General features: G+C 37.0%; 3 protein-coding genes across 3 annotated transcripts; 1 reads left to right on the top strand and 2 right to left on the bottom strand.

Annotated features, from left to right (window-relative positions):
* Positions 1–1,791: 1,791 nt before the first annotated feature.
* On the bottom strand, positions 1,792–5,864 carry LOC119990598 (protein ALP1-like). The gene is made up of 3 exons (XM_038836586.1): positions 5,711–5,864; positions 2,355–3,176; positions 1,792–2,272 (listed from the first exon to the last, which is right to left on the bottom strand). Exon 2 carries the CDS (start codon positions 3,157–3,159, stop codon positions 2,380–2,382), a length of 780 nt encoding a protein of 259 aa, XP_038692514.1. The 5' UTR covers positions 3,160–3,176; positions 5,711–5,864; the 3' UTR covers positions 1,792–2,272; positions 2,355–2,379.
* Positions 5,865–12,047: 6,183 nt separating this feature from the next.
* Positions 12,048–13,831, bottom strand: LOC119990800 (protein IRX15-LIKE-like). The gene is made up of 2 exons (XM_038836904.1): positions 12,725–13,831; positions 12,048–12,600 (listed from the first exon to the last, which is right to left on the bottom strand). The coding sequence occupies exons 1-2, from the start codon at positions 13,678–13,680 to the stop codon at positions 12,540–12,542; spliced, it is 1,017 nt and encodes a 338-aa protein (XP_038692832.1). The 5' UTR covers positions 13,681–13,831; the 3' UTR covers positions 12,048–12,539.
* A 2,254-nt stretch (positions 13,832–16,085) lies between these two features.
* On the top strand, positions 16,086–16,976 carry LOC119991470 (zinc finger BED domain-containing protein RICESLEEPER 2-like). The gene has a single exon (XM_038837819.1). The coding sequence runs from the start codon at positions 16,086–16,088 to the stop codon at positions 16,974–16,976; it is 891 nt and encodes a 296-aa protein (XP_038693747.1).
* The last annotated feature ends 5,634 nt before the right edge of the window (positions 16,977–22,610 follow it).

Here is a 22,610-nt window from a genome sequence, read left to right as displayed (position 1 = left end):
AGTGTCCAGTAAAAACACCCTGGAAAAAGAGAGGAAGGTTTACCTAAATAATCATCTTGAAAGGTCTAATCACATCAACTGATTGAGAAACAATTTGAAAAGTCTAACAAAAATCTAACAACATTATCAGGAAAAACTTCAGAACAAACTTCACTAAATTGGTTGTGGTTACAAAACCATAATTGTCAGTGGAATAATTACCGATTAGAAGCAAATGAGCCACTGGTGATTAAACTTGTCATTGCTTGTTTATTTAGCTTTCCAGTGGTTTATTTCACTGTGCAATTGACAGTGTATTTAGCTCTCCAGTGGCTTATTACACTAAAATTGACAGTTTATTTAGCCCAATCTGTTATTACACTGTGCAATTGACAGTGTATTTAGTCCAGAAAAATCTTAATTATCAAGATGAGGAGCAGAGTTCAAGTTTCTTTGGTGTGATAGAGACCCACATAACATGTTGTACCCTCTATCACAAATAGAGCCTATTGAGAGAGCAAGCTCGTTAGAGAGAGAGATGTCGCACGAAGTCAATGAAGATGGGCAGAGCCATGGAAAGGACTACGTGGATTCTGGTTGGTGGGGGGGTTTTGGATTTCTTTTTTATGTTCTCTTATCTAGTTTGATATGCTTGTATTGGGATATTTTTTGATTTGATTTTTTATGCCCTTGGGTTGCAATTTCTCCTGGTTTTCTCATATTCTTCATACCCTGTCAAAGTTGTTTGAAGGATTTGATTAGTTTGAAGGTGTTGGTTCAGGTCATGGGTATATACAGAGTTAAATACACTTTCAATGCGCAATGTAATTAGGATTTTGGTGTAAATTCATTTTGCTTTACATTGTTGCTGCCAGACAAGGTAATTGGGTTTTTATTTACAATTATAAATGAGTTTGTCAAGTTTTGTAGTAGCAATAAGCCACTGGTGATTAAACTTGTCATTGCTTGCTTATTTAGCTTTTCAGTGACTTATTACACTGTGCAATTGACAGTATATTTAGCTCTCCAGTGGCTTATTACACTGTGCTCGATGGTGTATTTAGCCCAATATGTTATTACACTATGCAATTGACAGTGTATTTAATCCAGTGATTTATTACAATGTGCAATTGACACTGTAATATAATTACAAGTCACCAATCACAAACTCGAGAGAAAGAATGAAGAAATAAAAGAGGTGAGGAGAGAGAATAAGAAAGTTGGAGAGAGAAGTATAAAAAAGTTAAAAAAAAAAAAAAGAAGCAGAAGGCTAGCTTGATGAGAAAGAAGCGGGAAATTAAATGTAAGATTTAGGGTTTCTAAAAAATAATCTCTGTGGCATGCCACATAGAGTATGTATCTTATGTACCCCATATATTGGCTCCGTTTGGTAGAGCGGTTGTGTTGATTTTCAACGCTAGCGGTTAATCTGTGAAAAATAAGCTGAGCTTAAAGCTATGAAATAATCTGTGAGGTGTTTGGCAAAACCAAAAGCTGTTTATAGCTTATAAGCTTTACTGAATTGGGCATTGTTTGGTTATTTGTCAAATAAATGAGTTCTCATTTTTAGAACACCATATAAGAATTAATTGGGAATTTTTTTAATACAAATAAACCTAAATGTTTACATTTAAATTTAATACACAAACATATTTAATTATAAATGTTGATAAATTTTGCTAATCAACCAAGATTGGGAATTTTTTCAATACAAATAAACCTAAATGTTCACATTTAAATTTAATACACCAACATTAATTATATGTTTTGGTTTTTCTAATCAACCAAGAATGTAACATATGGATCTTTAATACCACTCTAAGCTCTCACTGTCTTTGCCTCTGCCTCATGCGTACAAGTTTATCTGCAATCTTATCGCGAACAGAGGACATGGTCCTGTCATCTCGCAAATCATCAACCCCAATAATATCATCTTCAGTAGTTGGTTCCGCATATGAACTACTTGACCCTTCATCCATTTCTGTAAATTCTTCGTCATTCGTCACCCTCAACCGAATGAAGTTGTGAAGTGCCATGCACGCAATTACAATTTGAACCTGGGTTTCATAGGGGTAAGATGACATCTTCCTCAATAATGGAAACCTATTTTTGGTAACCCCAAAAATTCTTTCAATTACACTTCGGAGTGACGAGTGTGTGTGATTGAACACCTCACGTGGACCTGTTGCTCGGCGACCATTATCAAACTGAGATAAATGATACCTCTCACCTTTATAGGGCGCAAGAAAACCGGTCCTATTAGGATACCCCGCATCAACTAGATAATACTTTCCTGTTGCAATTACAAATAAAAATTACATAAACAATAAATAATGTGTTAATAAAGTATAATAACTTCATAAAGTAAGACTTACCTCGAGGTGGCATTGGAAATCGTAATTATGGTGTTGAAATTGCATCCTGGAACACACGTGCATCATGTGCTGATCCCTCCCAGCCAGCCGACACAAATATGTACAGCATATCAAAGTCACACGCTGCCATGACATTCTGTGTCGTTGTGCCTTTCCTCCCAATGAATCGACCTCTGTCAGATTTAGGAATCACAGCTGGGATATGTGTTCCATCGATGGCACCAACACAATTTTTAAAAGGGTTATATTTTGAGCCACTCCTAATCTTAACTGGGATTTCTTCAAACTGGTTCTCCCTCGGTTTAATAATGTCCAATGATAACAAGTACACACTATGCAATACCTCATGGAACATCCTGCTAACTGTTTCTCCAGAATGCTGAAAACATTCCTGCACCAATATATTCCCTGCACAATGGCCCAATATGAAGAGGAACATCCCAACCATTTCGGGTATTTGAACGTAGTTACTTGTTCGTAACATGTACTTATCCCTTAGTTGATAACATAGGTCTCCAAAAATCTCTTTCTTCATCCTAAAAGTTTGGTAGCATCTATCTGGGTGTCCATGTAAAATTTCAGCAACCCATTTCGCACCCTGTAATTTAGATGTCCTGCACGACATCTTATCAAAAAATGCAACCCGTCTTCTCCGATGATAAATTGCAGCTGCAGTTACAGACGCTAGGAGTATAAAATCGTTAGTCCTTTTAGGGTTCAACTCACATTCATCGTCATACTCATCATCATCCATCTCATCATACTCATCATCATCATCAGTATCATCAAACTCATGACCACCCATATCAGTTGTGCTGTTGCCTGAATGTAAAGGAATATCCGTGAGTTTTGCTCAAAATAATCAAATGCATTAAAGAAAAAAACACATCCCGTGAGTAACTTATAAGTCCAAAAACTAGAACATATAATAGACAACATATGCAATCTCAATTATAGAACACCAGTATGTATTATAGTTAAAAACAACAACACATAACACATTAATGGTTCAAAATATTCCATACAGTACCCATACATTTAGTAGTTAATAATATTAGTACTGTCAACTTAATACTATCATTAACCTAGATTGGAATATCCACAAAAAGACATAATAAAATGCATCCAAAGTCAGTGTCAACACACACCACCCATATTTCTGCTCTCCTCATATTTCTGCTCTAGATATGGCAGCCTCAAATCAGGGTCCAAGTTGCAAAACATGTCCGCTTTGGCACGATTATCAGAAAACAACTCAGCTGCAAAGATAATAAGCTTATTAGAAATTCCATGTTCCTTCCTTATCTGACTCAGAATATCCATAGCCATAGCCACAGTGGTCTTCTTGACATATTGACCCGTAGGTGCTGCCATTGGGTTACTCACAGACATATGGGACTCCACAGCACTCACCAACCTCTGCATTGTCTCATGTTCATCAGCTCTGGTGACTGATCGCTTCTTACTTGATTTCCTGCTAACTGAACCCTCGAATGATCTCTTTCCCATTGATTCGGATGTGTGAGATGGTGTCACCGGAACACCCTTAGAAGGTGAACTCGCAAAAGAAATATCATCATCAAGAACTCTCTCAGTTGATTCTTCAAGTTGTACTTCATTGGGTGGATCAATGTTGGGTGGCTCAGACACATATCCTTCTCCAAACCAAGTTTCCAATTCATTGTCAAGTTGGGTATTTTGATTATCATCACTAGAATGGTATTTTGGAGTTGGTATGTATCCACTAGACGGTGCCAATCTTGCTGAACCAGTAGCATATGTTCCAGTAAAACAGAATTCAAGGTCCGCCTTATTCTTGAAGCCATGTTTACGGAACTTGGCATATTCCTTGTTCTCCTGCAAAGTAATAAAAAAATTGCATTCATTATAAATGCATAATTATGCAATTATGGTAGCAGAATATATTTTACAGTTTATTATAATACATGTACCTTAATTTTCTCTTCTCACCATTCGTCGGTTGCATTTATTGTGCCAGTAACAGCATCCCACCCAACACCCGTATCTTGGGTAGTCATCTTCACCCATAACGTCCAGTCTTTTCTAAGCAAATCCCATTTATTCTTTAATGATTGTTTTTGATAATTATGTCCTGTTTTAGCATTGAATTGGACAACAAGTTCTTCCCATTCTAGTTTTGGTATACGAGTGCCAGGGACTCGCTTGGCAGCTTTCATAGCAGCAACACATATCTCAACCAAGACACGCGTATTCGAATTATCCCATTTAATTCTCTCATTATTGCTACCCTGATATGAAGCCATTTTATCCTTCCCTTTCCTTGACATATCTAAACATTAGGTGTACATGTAAAAGACAAACATGAGATGTAATCATAATAGACACTATGAGATGTAATAATAATAATAAACCAAACCATAATGAACAATTCAGATTAATTCTAAAACTACCATCTTTGAACTTTCAATGCCCTCCCAGCAAAGCATGGGATCATGTTACAAATGAAAGTTATTTTTTACTTGACTACCAAGAATCGGCAACCATTTTCTTGGTTAACTACCAAGAATCTGCAGTTTCTATGCAGCACAGGAAAGGCAACCAGAGACAAAGTAGCCCTAGTAAGGGACATTAAAAATTTAAAAGGAGAGCTAGGCAACAGAACAATACCATAACATATTGAATCGACAGAGATCTCTCTGTTATGGAAAATTGAGAGATAAATTCAATTGAGTAAGCAAAAGCATTCACTACCAATAGCCCAGTCAAGTAAGATGACTCGGGAATGTACTTTCAATCCAATTAGAGCACAAAAATCACAACAAAAAAACAAAAATTCAAAGGAAAAAGAACAAAACCAGAAGTTAACTAATTTGATTAACGATAGCCATTGATAATATCATTCCAACATCAACATAATGGAATTGAAATATTTATAATTTGGGGCAAATCTAGACAGGTTAGGCCAAAATTTTGAAACCAAAACCTAACCACTACAATCATTACTACTAATCACAAACTGGAAACATCAAACTAGTGGTGTGAAACTTGTAATGACAATTTACATGAAAAAGATTAGCAGGAAGAGCCTCTATGTAGTCGGCAAAGACCCTAGAAATACGAAGAGCAGCAACTTTCATCTTACTATAAATTCAAAGAACAAGGTCCTAAAGCAGTGAATTAACACACCAAACAACAACGAAATTGAAAAAAAAACTCAAGCAAGCAGAGAATTCAGTGTCAAAGACAATATCCAAGCAGGTTTTTCTTTATAAAAAAAAACCCAAAACTACAGAGATGGTTACATAGAAGCTTGTTCAATGAAATCTAACTGCAAATGAGCAAACAACAAAGTATTCGCAGGGATCTGTGCTTACCGTGACAGAGTAGGTAGCTTCTTCACCGAACAAGCAACTAAACTTTGAAGAACCTATCTTGCGTTCGTCGGACAGCGAAGAAAGACAGCAGTGAGTGGGGTTGATCCAGTTGGTTCCGATGAGACGGAGAGATGAGCCGGTGCAGATCGAGTTGAGCTTCGATGCCGATGAGACGGAGAGATGATGCAGATCGTGCCAATTTGAGAACACAACCAGGCCAAACACGAATGAGCTTTTCCATTTAAGCTCTGAAATAATCTTCAAATTGAAGATTATTTTTTACACCGATAAAGCTAGCGGTTTGAGTGTGTTACCGCTAGCTTATGCGAGGTGTTTGGTGAAGCGTTGGATCAAAACGGGACAGCTAGATTATAAGCTTTCCACAACGCTTCACCAAACACACACATTATGTATCGGCTAAAGTATTATTCATGTCCTCAAACTATCCATGTTTTTCCGATTCTATCCCTAAATTAGGAACTCAGTTATTTTTATCCTTGAACTTTCAATCATTTTTTCGTTTCTATCCTGTTTCACATTTCCGGTGAAACTTCCGATGGATTGTGCTGATGTGGCATTCAAATTCCAGCAAATTGTACATGTGGCGTGATAACAAGTAAAAAAAAAAATTATCAACTTTTTCACATAAAATGAAATAAAAAAATATGTATTTTTCTCTCCAATTGTGTACTGTTCCTCTTCTTCCTTTACCAAACCACGAATTCCATCTTCTGCAATGACTCTCCAGCAATTAGAACACACTAGCAAACCATGAATTTGCACGAAAAATACAAAAGAGGAACTTGTAAGAATCAATAAAACCCACATCTGTCAACAATCAACAAAACCCATAGATCAAGTACAACCACCTGAACACACTATTAGAAGAACCCAAGAACACAGATCCAATAACCTCAGAGAACACACCAAGAACCTCAACAAACCCAACCTGACAAACCCATTAAGGGAGCGAAAGAAATCCCCAATCCAAGAGCTGAAAGAGGCAAGGAAAATATTGACCTAGATCAGAGGAACAGATCGAGAGTAGACTCATGAGCCAATAAGGGAGCACAATCCCAAACCACGATACTGCTTCCAGCGGGCCCAAGAAAAAGAGTAGAAGGGGACGGCGCTGAACCAAACAGAGATCTCAAATTTGTGTGACTTAGCTTTACCAATTAGAGAACTATCAGAGAGAGAACCTGTATTTGAACTTTGATGACTGGTTTTGCCAGTGTCGTGGCTCGCACTATGACGTTGGTGGAGAGTTGAAGTATGTGAGATCCATCGTCGGTGGGGAGTTGAATTCAAGAAGAAGTGAAGAACACAGAAAAAAAATTTCAATTTGGCAGTAGTTCAATTTTTTATTTTCTCGAAATCATTTTTTTATTTTTTAAAATCAGTTTTTGAATTTCTTTTTAATTTGTTTTCAGATAGATTTGATTTATTTTTTAAATTTTTGACACATCATCATGTCATGTGTATAATTTGTCAGAGTTTGAAGCCGAATCAGCAAAATCTGCCGGAAATGTCACCGGAAGTATGACTCAGGACAGAAACGGAATTTTTTTGAAAGTTCAAGGATAAAAATAACTGAGTTCATAATTTAAGGATAGAATCGAAAAAGTATGGATAGTTTAAAGATATAAATAATACTTTAGCCATTATGTATCTATGTCATTTTATTGGTATAAATTGTTAGTATCGTTAAGTACATTAAAGTTTTAACGATCAATCATATTTAATAAATTATTAATCATTGATACATGCCATTTCATTTTGTACATGCCATTGCATGGGTTTGTATTTGATTTCTCAACATGGGCTGGTCACCAATTCCGTTGTTGCACCAAAAGCCCAAACACAATTCTTATGAGTGCATCATCATTCACCATACGTAAGTTTTATTAGAATGTATTTTAAGTATAAAAACTTAGCTAGCTATAGCTTATTAGAGGCTCCAACTAGTTTTATTTAAAGCAAATATTAATTAGGGTCGGCCCTAGTCATTTTGGTGCCCAAAGTAATGCTGTATAGCGGTGTCCTATTGTAAAGGAAAAAAAACACAAAGTGAGATGGTACTCACAAAATTTTTATATCAAAAGTGATCAATAAATTTACAACAAAATATAAATACAAAACATAAATATAAAATATGCTCTTGGTGCTTTATAAATAGCACAATGATTTAGTTCCGGTGTAACTATGTAAGCAAGGGACCGACCGCCAATGCTTCGTCGTCTACTGATCTGCTTTAGTAGCAGTCTTGCAAAAAGATGGAGACCGAAGGTGGAAGGAGAGTTTCAGAATCAGCAGTCTTCGACGTCGTCTTCCCTCCTTGGCTCTTCTTCATCTTGTGTGTCAGGAGGTCAGTTACTCAATGCATGTTATTAATTTTTTTGGACTTATTTTTGGATTGACGTTGATGGAGAGGAGAGGGAGAAGGCAAGGGAAATGGTTATGGTTTTCTGGGCTTATTTTGCGGCTGAGGGAGACATTAACGGAAGTGGTTATGTTTTTTTGGGCTTATTTTTGGGTTGAGCTAATTTTGGGTTGCTGGACTAATGTAGGCTGAAATGTTTTTAAAAATCTAGTGCCCTTATGGGCTAAGCCCCAAGTAGCAGATTTGGCTCACCCTAGAGTCAGCCCTGATTAATACATAAAATACTATTCCAAGGGTACGATTAATTTATAAACTGTCAAATATGTCATGATTGGTAAAAAACTAATAATATGTCAGATTTGGTTATCAAAGCTTATATTGGGAAAATATATGAGATATTTGTACACTAAAGTACTTGTAGAAATAAGCTCCATTTAGGAGCTTTTAATTTTGAAGGGTATACGTCAGTTTGGTGAAATGTGTGAAATAGCATAGTCGCTCCACCAAACAGAGTAGTAATACTCGGTTATGACTTAGTAAAGTCTAGGACAAAAATCTACCTCACAATCTTGGATCCACAACGACATTGTATGATCACCAAATCTGATCAACTTCGATCTCGATCAACGAAGCTCGTCGAGATCCTCTTCTTGAACAACAAACTCACAGGGTGTTTGCCGTACGAGATGGAATTCTTGAGGAACCCCACTGTGTTTGGTGTGGGCTTGAACCAGTTGACAGGCCCAATACTAGACTCATTTGGTTGCCTGTCCAAAATGGCTCCCTTGAACTTTGCCCAAAACAAATTATATGGGCATGTGCTGAGATAGTGTGTAATCTGTCTAATTCAGTGAACTTTTCATTTTCATACAATTATTTCACCCAAGTTGGGTCACAATGCAGGAAGTTGATTGAGAATAAGATTCTTGATGTTAGAATGAATTGCATTTTGGACCTTCCAAATCATAGGTCTAAAGAATATTGTGTTGCATACATTCTTCTCCAAGCCCAAATACTGTCCAACACCTCCTTTACCTTACAGAGCACTTAAACCCATAAAAATAAAACCTACTTAGCCTTTCCTTTCTCCTTCTTTTCCCACTTTATCGTGAGCACAAAAAGCCAGCCGGGCCTCGTCGTCGTCATCAACAAACTGCGCTATTGCCTGGAGCTGCTCCTCGTCATCATCTTCCTCTTGAATCTGATCCCGTACTTGCTCCTCATCCGACGAAGAATTTGTTGCATCGGACATCACATTGGGTGACGAAGAGAGCGGCTTCGATGGTTTCGCCATGACTGTTTCTCTCCAATTGAGGGTTTCGAATAAAACAAGTGAGAGGTTTTTATTATTTATAAGTGACTTGCAAATATAATAAAAAGATTGTCATGCATTTTAAAGAGTAAGAGCAACCACAATGGTGAATGCTCTATTGAGCAATTGTGATTTGTGAGGTTTAATAGGGAATGAATGTCTCAATCATAATGATGTAAATTTATTGGTTTTACTGTTTGTATAATAGAGGTGAGATTCAATATTGATTTAAAGGTAAAAATATGAATGTGTGAGATGTGGGTCTCATTTTGGGCCAACATGTGGACATTGCATGCTCCATGCCTTCATGTTTGGGCAATTAAAAATAAACCAATAAATATGCATTGTTGGAGCATAAAATTTTTGGATTGGCCAAGAAAATGTCACTTTTTTACTTTCATACCCAAGCAAATACACACCATTGTGCGTGCTCTAAAGACTAGTTTTCATTACTGTTACTATATAATGTATTATGTACTTACTCGTACTATATTATTGATTATATACAAAGGCAGACCTACTGTTATTGCACTGGGGCACGTGGCCCCAGTGACGTACAAAATTTTCAACAAAGTATAGTCTATGTTATTTATAATTTGATGCTTAGGCTCCCAATCAAAAAAAATAAAGCCCATGGTCTACTAAAGCATATCAAGTTCACCAAGTCTTAGACCCTAACCCAATTCTATTGTGTGTCATTTACTCTGTCAACCCCAACATGCCCAAGCCCCTCAATCTCTCATACATTATAGATTTATGAAAAGATGACATTTGGTCAATTAGAAGGGCTTTGTGATCTTTCTAGACTGCTAGTGTGTATCAGGAAGCATCTTTCGTATCGTTTGGTGTATCGGCTATTGAAATTAGCATTGGTTTTGTCTATAACAACAACAAGTGTTAAAAATATATTTTTTTTTTAAATGAATATTATCAAACATATTTGCGCAACCAAATGAGTGATCAAATTTTAAATGATTGTCTTATATGTTATACAACAAAAATAGTTGCTTGAAATTATTATTAATGATGTTATAATATCGTGTTTTGTATGTTATAAAACAAAAATAGTTGCTTGGAACTATTACTAATGACGTAGTAATATCGTGTTTTGAAAATATGAAAACTCGTAGAGAACAATTGTAATAAATTATAATGTATTTTTTTACTGCTATGAACAATTATTAATGTGATTGGGCTTTATATTCTTAAATCAATTATGTAAATGAACCAAAAAAAATTCAGGGCACTACCCTGGACCCCCGCATCTAAAGGTGTCCATTCGGTTTTCAATTCGATTTTTAACCAAAACCGAAATGTCCGAATTGATTCGGTTATGATACTTTAGAATCCATACCCGAACCATTTAAGTTCGGATAACCAAACAAAAATAACCATATTTTTTGGATCAGATCGGTTTCGGTTTTCGAAAAAATGGAAGAAGTATGAATAAATCTCAAATAGAGTAAGAAAATTGCCCATGATCGACTCCAACTCCATCTAACAAAGTTTGATAAAAATTTATGATAATGATAATAAATATATTATCTCATCACAATTAAAGAAAAATAAATTTACAAGACCGAGAGAAATAATATGATCAAAAAAAAAAGAAAAAAAAAGAAAACATACATGAAGATGTCTCCCCACTTTCGCTTTAGCAATAATCAATCTTAATTTGTATGAATTTTAAGATGATAAAGTCACTATGAGTTTCAACTAATCAATCTTAATTTATAATTTGTGTAATGATTAGGTTAATTTGTATCTAAATTTATAATTTGTTATGAAGAGTTTTACAATACTACTTGGCCTCCAATATTGTCATATCCCAATATGTAACTTATTTATATAAATATATAAAATCTAATATATATATATAATATATAATATAATATATCATAGATGATATATATAATATATATTAATATTATTCGGTTATAATCATAACCTAATCGAAAAAATCATAACAGCAAAAATATTCAAAAATTTATCAAAATCATAACAGTATCCGAAACCATAATCGAAAAACCATATTCGAAAATTGAATAACCATTATTATAGATCAATTTCTCGATTGTAGATCGGTTGTAGACACCCCTAACCGCATCCATTTTGTGCTGACACCATATAGTGATTCTATCTTGTTCTTCCTTCTGTTTTATTGTTTTTCATTAATGTTGTGTGTGTCAGTGTGTGACAAGTAGAGACTTGAGTTAATAATTTTCCAAAACGACATTATGCAGCCATCTGCTATGTCTCATCAGGGCAAATGCAATGGTGGACTTTTTTGACAAGAATGGATGGGTTAAATGGATCTTTAATAAGAAATGGAGAGGTACAATCCATACAATGGTAGACTTTTTGACAATTAAAATTACTGGACCAATTTGGGGAACAAAGACTTCTATTGGGACATCAACTTGCCTAATTGGTGTGGGCCCGCACATAACACCAACTGCATTTACATTTTATTAAATTTTTTTTTTCTTTCATCATTTACTCTTTTTTTTTTTAAATATTTTATTTATTGGGTGTAAAATTTTATTAATTAAAATAAGTATTATGGTTAATGTAATTTAATAGAAAATCATTTCGAAGAGTATATATATTGTTGCATGTTATTTAAACATTTACCATCAAAATTAATTAACTCATACCAATATCTATTTAACACCATTGTACAATGACAAGAGATAATATATTTTCATTCTTATCCACATCAACAAAACATGTTTCTCAATACAGTTTAGTATCCCTATTATTCACCAACCATTGTATTTGCCCTCACTGCTACAAGCCCATGTTCACCTATCACCGCCACCGACACTCAGACATCTCTCCAGTCTCTTTCTCTCTGTCGTAGCGTACGTTTTGGTCACGTGATTCACGTGACCAGAAGTAATTGGTCTGAACTCTGAATTTCACTGTGCAACCGCCGTTAGCGGAAAATCACACCCGAATCTTCAAAAGCAGCGCCTGCATCGTATTTTCGTCAGTCGAAATACGGCGCCGTTAAGATCAGAAAAGAAGAATTGCTTCCTCCTCCTTTTTCTTTTCTTCACATCAATCTATAAAGCTTAATCTTAACACCACGGTTTTTGTTTGCTTCTCCTTTATTGCGCAAACACCTTGCCTCACTCTAAAATGGTTGCTTTCCCCCCTTTCCTTACCAAACAAACAGCAATCGAAAACCAACTACAAAAATTACCAATTTTGATATTTGATCATTGATTTGAAGCAACAGTTTCTGAAAATTTATAAACATTGATATGTAAAAAAAAGAAGAAAAAAAAGGAGAGATAGTTATGACCCAACTCACTCATCATCCTCATCTTCATCCATTAACGACGATGACGATGAATGTAACGACGTCGTATTCTTACAAAATTGAAAACTATTGCTCTCCATTCTTTCCAGCACAAAATGCCCCAAGGATTCTACAGTCTCCACCAAATTCTCCTCACACAGAAACTCTTCAGTGCACACCCTCTCCATTTCCCTACCAAAATCGTGCACAAACACATGCGTCGTCTTGTGCCCACCCTTCTTGCTCCTCGCCAGCACTCCCGCGGTGAATATCGCCGACATCCTCCCCGGTGACTTCGGAGAAAACCCACTTGGCCCGTCCACTACAATCACATCCCAAGCGATGTCGTATATGTGATTCGGCAAATCGTTGATCCCAACCTTGCAATCCGAGAACAGAAGGTTCTGTACGGGTCTACACTCTGTTCTCGCTTGTGATTTCGCAATCAAAAGAAGTTCCGGCATCTCTCTGACTTTTGTTGTGTACTGAACATCGTATGCCTCAATTTCTGGGTGTTCTCGCTCAAATTCCGAGACCCAGTACTGGTTCTCGTCGAGGAAGATCGTGCGTCCATGGAAATTCAACGATTTCCATAGAAGACTCTCGTGAGTGAGTCCAAAAACTAGCAAATTACAGGGCGAGCAACGGTGGATGACGCCGGCAATGGCGGAGAGCTCTGAGGCCGTCATCCCGTCGGTGGCGTTGACAGTGGCGGCGTAGTGCAGAAGTGCGGAGGCGACGGAGGGAGGTAGAGGGGTGGAAACGGAGTCACTCTCGGCGGAGGAAGTAGTGGCGGAGATGGGGATTGTAGTGGTGAAAAGAGTGAAAGCGAATGCTAATGTGAAAAATGTGATCACAAAGAGAAACCAGAGACGATGTGAAGAGAGACTTCCTCCTCCTCCTCCTCCGTTTGATTTGTGGATTGAAGGGTGTAGAAGTATGAGCTTGGTGTTGACGTTATTCTTCATTTTCTTCTTCGTTTTTTCCTGGTTGAGTGTGTCGGCGAGTGAAAAGAGAGAGGCCTGTTTGAAGTTTGAACTTGAAAATGGTGGTTAGAGAGGAATCGCGGAGGAGATCGAATACCGAGGAGGAAGGAATGAAAAGGACAGTCATTAGTGGGACCCAACTCAGTGGGGTCCCACAAATTTATTTTTCTTTTTCATTGATTGATTTAAGTCCAAATATTATTTATTTATGGTAATTAAACAACTTTCCTAACTAACGTTGATGTGAAATTAATTCATTCATTATACCTTATAATTATGGATTATTGATATAATTATTATTGAAATATGTATACTCAAGAAGAAAATTAGTAATTTGGTTGGCATTCTCTCTTGTTAAACGACATTAATTTGGAAATATTTGTTTTTGTTTTGTTTGACTTTTAGCTACCAAATATGAGATTCCTTTCATATTTGAGACCACGTCAATTACATAAATTGAGAAAGGGCATATCAAGCAATTATTTTCTTGTCTCAATTTTTTTTTAATCTTATTCACCAGACAATGGTTATAGAGTTAACACAGAGAACATATGGGATGAACACCTCCTCATCTAATTTTTTAAATTAAAAAAAATTTAATAGACATTTTCATACTCCAAAGGATTTTATATTATATTATTAATCAAATACTCTCAGTGTACTGAATAACATTTATTTTATTTTTTTTGGAAATGATAGACGAGTATAGCCAGGGGTGGAACCACCCTTTGCCAAGGGTGGGCAGCCGCCCCTCGTTGGCAAATTTTTTAATAACAAAGATACATAGAAAAAAAATTAAAAATTTTAACCTAACTATTCCGTTTCTCCTAAAATACTGAGGGAAAAAATTAGGGCTGTGAAAAAAACCCGATAAAACCGAACCGACCGACCGAACCGTTCGTTTGGTCCGTTCACATAATTCTCTTTTTAAAAAACCGAATATTTAGCCGGTTCTCAAATTTTTTTAAAAATTAATGGACTTTTTTTTTTTGTAAAACCGAACCGACCGAATTATTAAATATTATAATTTATATATATATATATATAATTATAGATAATTATTAGATAATATAATACTAATAGTCTAATACTCTAAGTCTCTAATACTCTATTCATGATTCTAGTCCACTAACGAGTCTGACTTCTCTAAGACTCTAAGTTCTCTTCGTCTTGTCTTCTCCAGTACTCTCCCTGAGTTCACTTCTCATCTTCTCCACTCTTCGTATACGACTCTACGGCGACGCCGTCTTCTCCAGTTCTGTCGCTCATCTCGATTTCTCGACTCAACCTCTCACTGCCTCTCAGAGACTCAGTCTGTCAGTCAGACTCAGACGTCAATCTCTTACGTTCAGGGGGTCACAATAAGCAGCTCAACCCCTTACAATCTTACATCTCTACTTCAATACTTCATCACGATTTATTGATTTAGGGCTTCTCAGTTCTCTCTTCTCAACAGTCAACAAACCCAACACAATCACGATTTAGGGTTAGTCTCAACTTTCTATACCTCTGTGATTTACTGATTTACGGCTGAAATTGGTTTATGATTTGATGATTTAGCCATTTAGGGTTAGTCTAAACTATCATGATCTAGGGATTTTACCAAAATGATACTCCAATTGTTGTTTGCAGGTCAAAGAGCTTACGATTGACAGAGGAATTTTTCATATTGTTGTGCCTCAAAGTTCAAACCTCCAATTAAGGCATTAACCTGGTGAGTTATGTTTTCTTTATTATTTCTTGAAATTAATTTTGAACCTGGAGAATGGTGATGTACGTTTTGCAAGTATTGATTTAATAAATTTGCATTTTTTCGTTTGCACTTTGCAGATTAGTACTTTGTCATGGCTCAAGATCAAGAGCCATGTATTGACACTGCGAAAAATACGTGTGGAGAAGTAAATGTAGAGGGTTGCTCAACGCTTCCACCAAATCCAGTGCCAGCGGTTAGTGAACCTAATACTTCTTCTAGAAAAAGATCATGGGTGTGGAATTATTATAATGTGCCTAAAAATCAAACTGGTAAACGTAAGGCGTTTTGTAAATTTTGTGGAAAAGGTTATGCTGCTGATTCAAAATAGAATGGTACTGGGGTTTTGGGTAACCATTTAATTAATGTATGTACTGCTGAGGATAATCCATTGAGGATTATGACCAAAGAGAACCAATTGGTAAAGGGGCAGTCCACTTTGGATTTTAAACCCTTAACGCCTGGTGAGGCAGCTACATCATTGACAAAACCATTTAATGAGAAGAAAGCAAAGTGAGCCTTAGCCCGCATGATCATAATAGATGAATTGCCTTTTAGACATGTGGAGGGTGAGGGGTTTAGGGCATTTGTACGTGAAATTTGCCCTAGATGGACTAAACTTCCTTGTCGTAAGACAATGACTTCAGAGTGCCTTGAAGTGTATTCGATTGAGAAGAATAATTTGAGAAAGGCTCTTAGAGGGCAACGTGTCTGTCTCACTACAGACACATGGACCTCTGTCCAAAACTTGAATTACATGTGTCTCACAGGACACTTCATTGATAGTGATTGGATCATGCATAAACGAATTCTGAATTTTTGCATTGTAGAAGATCACAAGGGTTCAACACTTGGAAAAATTGTGGAAACATGCTTACTGGGTTGGGGAATAGATAAGATTCTTACTCTTACTGTTGACAATGCATCCTCAAATAACTTGTTGATTGATTTCTTGAAGAAAAAGATGAAATCTAGAAAATGCACTTTATTGAATCATGAATTATTGCATGTGAGATGTTGTGCACATATCTTAAATCTTATTGTTTGCGATGGATTAAAAGATATGGATGAGTGCATAGTCAAGGTAAGAAATGCAGTGAAATGGGTTAGGTCATCTCCACAAAGATCAAAACTTTTTAAATTATGTGCAGAAAAAGAAAAGTTGTCATGCAAACATAATTTGGTTTTAGATGTGCCTACAAGGTGGAATTACACTTATGAAATGTTAGAGAGGGCTGAGAGTTACCAAAAAGCTTTTGAAAGATTAGAGGAGGAAGATACCAGCTTTTTACGTGCAGCCGCTTATGAGGATGAGCATTGTGAGGGAGGAAGGAGAATTCTTTTTGGGGTTCCTAACGCTGATGATTGGGATAAAGTGAGGTTGTTTGCCAAGTTTCTTAAGCTTTTCTATGATGCAACTTTGCGCTTTTCAGGCACTAAATTTGTCACAGCTAATAGTTTTGCTATGGAATTGTTGACAATTCAAGATACAATTGAGCACGAGTGCAATGGTGGAAATGTGTGTTGAAAAGTGTTGCTGAAAACATGATAGCCAAGTTTAAAAAGTATTGGGGAGACATTGATAAGATGAACCCCTTGTTGTTTGTTGCACTTGTGCTTGATCCTCGATACAAATTGAAGATGATAGAGTTCTCTTTTGATGTAATGTCGGGGATAACAATCAAAGTGAAAGACACTTTGAATCGCCTATATAATGCATATCTAGAAGGTGGTAGTGTTTCTAATACACAAGGAATGGTGAGTCAACAGTTGTGGAGCAACGAAATGCCTCCTACGGAGACTAGGGCAACAAGATTGGCAAACTTTCACAAGCACTTGAAGGAATCCCAATCTATGGAAAACAAGAATGAAGTTGAGAAATATTTGGTGGAGAGTTTGGAAGAGGATAATGAAAATTTTGATCTACTTGCATGGTGGAAGGTTAATGCAAGTAGATACCATGTACTTTCATTGATTGCAAGGGATGTCCTTGCAATTCCTGTGTCCACAGTGGCTTCTGAGTCAACGTTCAGCACTGCTGAACGTGTTATTGATTCATTCAGAAGTTCTTTGTCTCCTACTGTGATCGAGTCCCTCATTTGCACCCAAAATTGGATACGTTCTTCCTCTATGTCAATTAGGCTTCGAGAAGCCATGGATGACGTTGAACATCATGAAAAGATTAAGAATGGTATGTATCAACCTACTTTAATTATTCAACAATTGAATTGGCATTACTTTGCTAGATTGCTTCTTATTGTCTATGTCACTTATACATTTGTCATAATTGTGTATACAGAGTTTATGGAAAAATGTGGCCTTACAAATGTGGAGGAAGATCAAGATGTTGCTTGATGACTTAAATGCTTAATTTGACTTGCTGGGCTGCTGTGTTTTGTTGGTATTGTGATAGGTATAATGTTACATATGTATATTAGGTCTGCTGGCTATTGTTTATTACTTTATTTGAATTGTTGGCTGATGTTTATTTTGAATTTTTAACTTGCTGGCTACTGTGTATGACTGGCAGATGCAAAGCATTTGGATTTTGGAATTTTGGAACATGTTGTTGGACTGTTGGCAGCATCATTTTGTCGAACTTATTGTTGACAGCATCATTTTGAAGCAAAGCATTTGGAATTTTAATCTTACTTTTAACTCTGTCTGAGTGTGCCTATTTGGATCTCAATCGGTCAAGCCTTATGGGACATTTTTGTTGCATTTGTAATATGTATTTTACTATTTTAGCTTTGAAGCGGTGAAGACTTATGGGCCATTTGAGTATTTGACATGGGCCATTTGCAATGGCTGTTGATTTTTGAGTGTTTTACTTACTTAGCAATGATACTGGACTATTGAGTTATATTATACTAGGCCCATACTTTTGGCCCAAAACCGAAAAACCGACCGTATAAACCGAACATGTTTGGTCGGTATTCATATATTGTATTTCTAAACCGTTGGTCATCGGTTTTTAGTATATAAAAAAACCGATATTTCGGCCGGGTATTCCGTCGTAATATAACCGACCAAACCGACCAATTCCCACCCCTAGAAAAAATAAAAGTGTTCGATTGAATTTGTAGGGTTCACGAGATTGCTAATCTTGTAGAGAAAATTGTTGCGATAAGATATAACTTGATGTATTGCGTTTGTATAAACTAATAACACTAACATTGACTTTACATGTGGTAACTATAACCATAGAGGGCATTTTCAGTTATGAAAATTGTGAAGCTCGTGAATCGAATGGGAGATTATTTGCTTAATGATTGTCTAGTTACATACATTGAGAAAGAAATGTTGGTTCGACTTTCGAAAGAGGTTATTATGTAATATTATCAAAACATGAGAACTTGGCAAAAGGAATTGTAAACGTTTTATCAAATTTATATATATGGTTTTTGTTGGAAATTCATGTCTTTGACCATGAATTGAAATGAGATCCAATTATTGGATATGTTGGAACTAAACATGAATCTACCAAGTTTCATGTGGAGAATAATTATGTGTATTCACTTGTTCAAAGTCATGAATATAGTGAATGAAATGTTATTTCAAAGTAAGCCATTTGGGCATGACTAAGTTTGAGGAAGAATAAAAGTCCCACATTGGAGGATTAAGTGAACCAACTCTTGTTTATAGGAGTGAGGGTTGAACTAATGGCTTGAGCCCAAGGGCACCTAAGCTTTTGTGGGAGGGAAAGAATGCACCTTATGCAAAAATGACCACACACGCGCGCACCGCCATCGTCCGTCCGATCCTGTTCGATTCGCGCTTGTGTGTGTGTGATAGGCCGAATCAGTCCAGGGCTTTCCTTTCTTTTTGGACTACAGACCAATGGGCTCTTAGGCTATTCTAGATCTTTCCTTGATTGGCCCACAGGCCAGTAGACTTCCAGCCCCGCCATCGTCCGTCCGATCCTGTTCGATTCGCGCTTGTGTGTGTGTGATAGGCCGAATCAGTCCAGGGCTTTCCTTTCTTTTTGGACTACAGACCAATGGGCTCTTAGGCTATTCTAGATCTTTCCTTGATTGGCCCACAGGCCAGTAGACTTCCAGCCCAATCCAGAAACTTTGTCTCGGCCCAACCCAACCCGTGGGGCTCAAACAGATAAACAAATAACAGATTACACATTTATCCGTGTAGAACAAACAGATTAAATTTTATCTGTTCAATTAATTATCTGTGTTTTGATTATTCTCAAGAAATATTGGAATTATCTGTGTAGATGAGCTTCCAATCCATTTTCGTCCAATCCTTGATGCCTCCCAAGCACTATAAATAGAGGCCTCCATATCATTCACAAATCACACCTTCAAAGCATTTGCATTTGTTCTTAGAGAGAGTTGAGAGTTGCCTTTGTTGTTTCCGAGAGTTGCCCGGTGTGAAGCTTCCATTCCGTGCAAAGCTGTGGCCATTCTATCCTGCGAGACTGTCGTCTGTATTCCTCTAAGCAAACCGACGGTGGGGAGGCGATTTAGTCTTAAGGAGACAGAGACTACTCTGGGCTTGGCTTTTTTTTCATTCAATCTTCTTTTCTGTTCTTCATTGGTAATGTATTATCCAATTGATCGGTAATATGGTAATGTTGTTTCTTCATTCTGATTTCATTGTTACACGTTTTAATTCTTAATATTCCATAAACACCCACTTATTTAACAACAATCTTAAGACTAAATCGTTTATGTTGTTTATGGTTCTTTCCTCGAATTGAAACTATTACTAATTTTTTGGTGTATTAAATTTGTAGTTATCACTATGACTAACGCGGGAGAAAACATGGCTGCCAACGTGGTTGGAGGAAACATTCCTGTCGTGCTAACACTGAACTCTGCTGGAGTGAATGGTGGGAATGCTGCTGGTGGCATTCAGCAAGTCACCGTTGCTGTTCCAACAACGTTCCATGTCAACCCGCATGGTGAGAAGCCTGAGAAATTTGGTGGGGCAGATTTCAAGAGGTGGCAACAAAAGATGCACTTCTACTTAACGACTTTGAATCTGGCCAAATTTCTCAAAGAGGATGCACCCAAGTTGGATGACACAGATGCCAACACTCAGAATGTTGCTGCTGTAGCTGCGGTGGATGCATGGAAGCATTCAGATTATCTGTGCAAGAACACCCTCGTCAATGGTCTGACTAACAGTCTGTATGGTGTGTACAGTACTTTCCCCACGTCTAAAGCACTCTGGGCGGCTTTAGAGAAGAAATATAAAACAGAGGATGCTGGATCAAAGAAGTTCGTGGTGGCTCGTTTTCTGGAATACCAGATGGTGGATTCTAAGAAAGTGGTAACTCAGACAGAGGAGTTAGAGGTCATCATAAATGAGATCCTGGCTGAGGGGATGATATTGAGTGAGTCATTCCAAGTGGCTGCGGTTATTGAGAAGCTCCCACCTAAGGAAAGAGTTCAAGAGTTATCTCAAGCACAAGACAAAAGAGATGAGCTTTGATGACTTGACTCTGAAGTTAAGGATTGAGGAAGACAATCGCAACAATGAGAAGAAGGGGTACAAGCATCAGGAGGCAAAGGCCAATGTGGTAGAGACAAACAAGCCCTCTAAGAGGAAGTTTGGTGGAGTCAAAAAGAATGGCTCTAAAAGGTTCAAGGGCAAGTGCTTTGTGTGTGACAAGGAGGGGCATCGAGCCAAGGATTGCTTCTCAAGGAAAGGCCAGAAACCTGATCAGAAAAAGAAGGCACAGGCACAACTTACTGGAGTTGAACAGGATCTGGAAGAGATGAACCTCTGTGCAATGATCTCTGAGTGCAATCTGACTGGAAATCCCAGAGAATGGTGGGTGGATACTGGAGCTACTTGCCATGTGTGTGCTAGTAGGGAGATGTTCTCCTTATACCGTCCCATAGTGAATCAGGATATCTGCATGGGAAATGCTGCTATCGCCAGAGTTGATGGTGTTGGTGATGTGGTTTTGAAGATGACCTCCGGAAAGGAGCTGACTCTCCTTGGCGTGCTGCATGTGCCTGAAATTCGCAAGAATTTAGTGTCAGGGTCACTGCTCAGCAAGAAAGGATTCAAACTTGTTTTTGAATATGAAAAATTTACTCTTATTAAGAATGGGATGTATGTGGGGAGGGGTTATCTGGTTGATGGTCTGTTCAAAATGAATGTAATGACTGTGAATCGTGCTAATAATATTGCATCTTCTACTTACTTGCTTGAGTCGTGTAATGTATGGCATGGCAGATTAGGACATGTTAATTTTGAGACTTTACGTCTATTAATTAACATGAACCTAATACCTAAATTTAGCTTAGACATGACTCAAAAGTGTGAAACATATGTAGAAGCTAAATTGGCAAAGGCACCATTTCACTCAATTGAAAGAAATAGTGAACCTTTGGATTTAATTCACACAGATATATGTGATTTAAAATTTGTGCAAACAAGAGGTGGAAAAAAATATTTCATTACATTCATCGATGATTGCACAAGGTATTGTTACGTATTTTTGCTAAGAAGCAAAGATGAAGCTATAGAAGCATTCAAGCAATACAAAGTTGAGGTTGAAAACCAACTCAACAAGAAAATTAAAATGTTAAGAAGTGATAGAGGTGGTGAATATGAGTCACCATTTCAATCACTGTGTGCCGAAAATGGAATCATTCATCAAACTACAGCACCGTACACACCCCAACAAAATGGGATAGCTGAACGGAAAAATAGAACGTTAAAGGAAATGATGAATGCAATGCTAATAAGTTCTGGTTTACCCCAGAATTTGTGGGGGGAAGCCTTGCTTTCCACAAATTATGTTCTGAATAAGATACCTCACAAGAAGATGGATAAAACTCCATATGAATTGTGGAAAGGTCGAGCACCTTCCTACAAATTCTTAAAAGTGTGGGGCTGTCTGGCAAAGGTTGCAATCCCTGATCCGAAAAAGATCAAAATAGGACCTAAAATGGTTGACTGCGTGTTTATTGGATATGCTCACAACAGTAGTGCATACATCAGAAAATTTTGAAGTACGTGAGAATACGATTATTGAATCTAGAAATGCTTCATTCTTTGAGAATGTGTTTCCTCACAAAAGTACATATGAAATGAGCACTCTTAAACGAACTCATAAAGTTGTGACTCAAAATGAGGAAGAAGGAACTTCACATCAAAATGTTGAAGAAGAACCAAGACGAAGTAA

Source organism: Tripterygium wilfordii, chromosome 22, assembly GCF_013401445.1.
Source record: "Tripterygium wilfordii isolate XIE 37 chromosome 22, ASM1340144v1, whole genome shotgun sequence".
Taxonomy (NCBI): domain Eukaryota; kingdom Viridiplantae; phylum Streptophyta; class Magnoliopsida; order Celastrales; family Celastraceae; genus Tripterygium; species Tripterygium wilfordii.
Note: the sequence above shows the minus strand (reverse complement) of the source record. Positions and strands in the feature narration are given on the sequence as shown.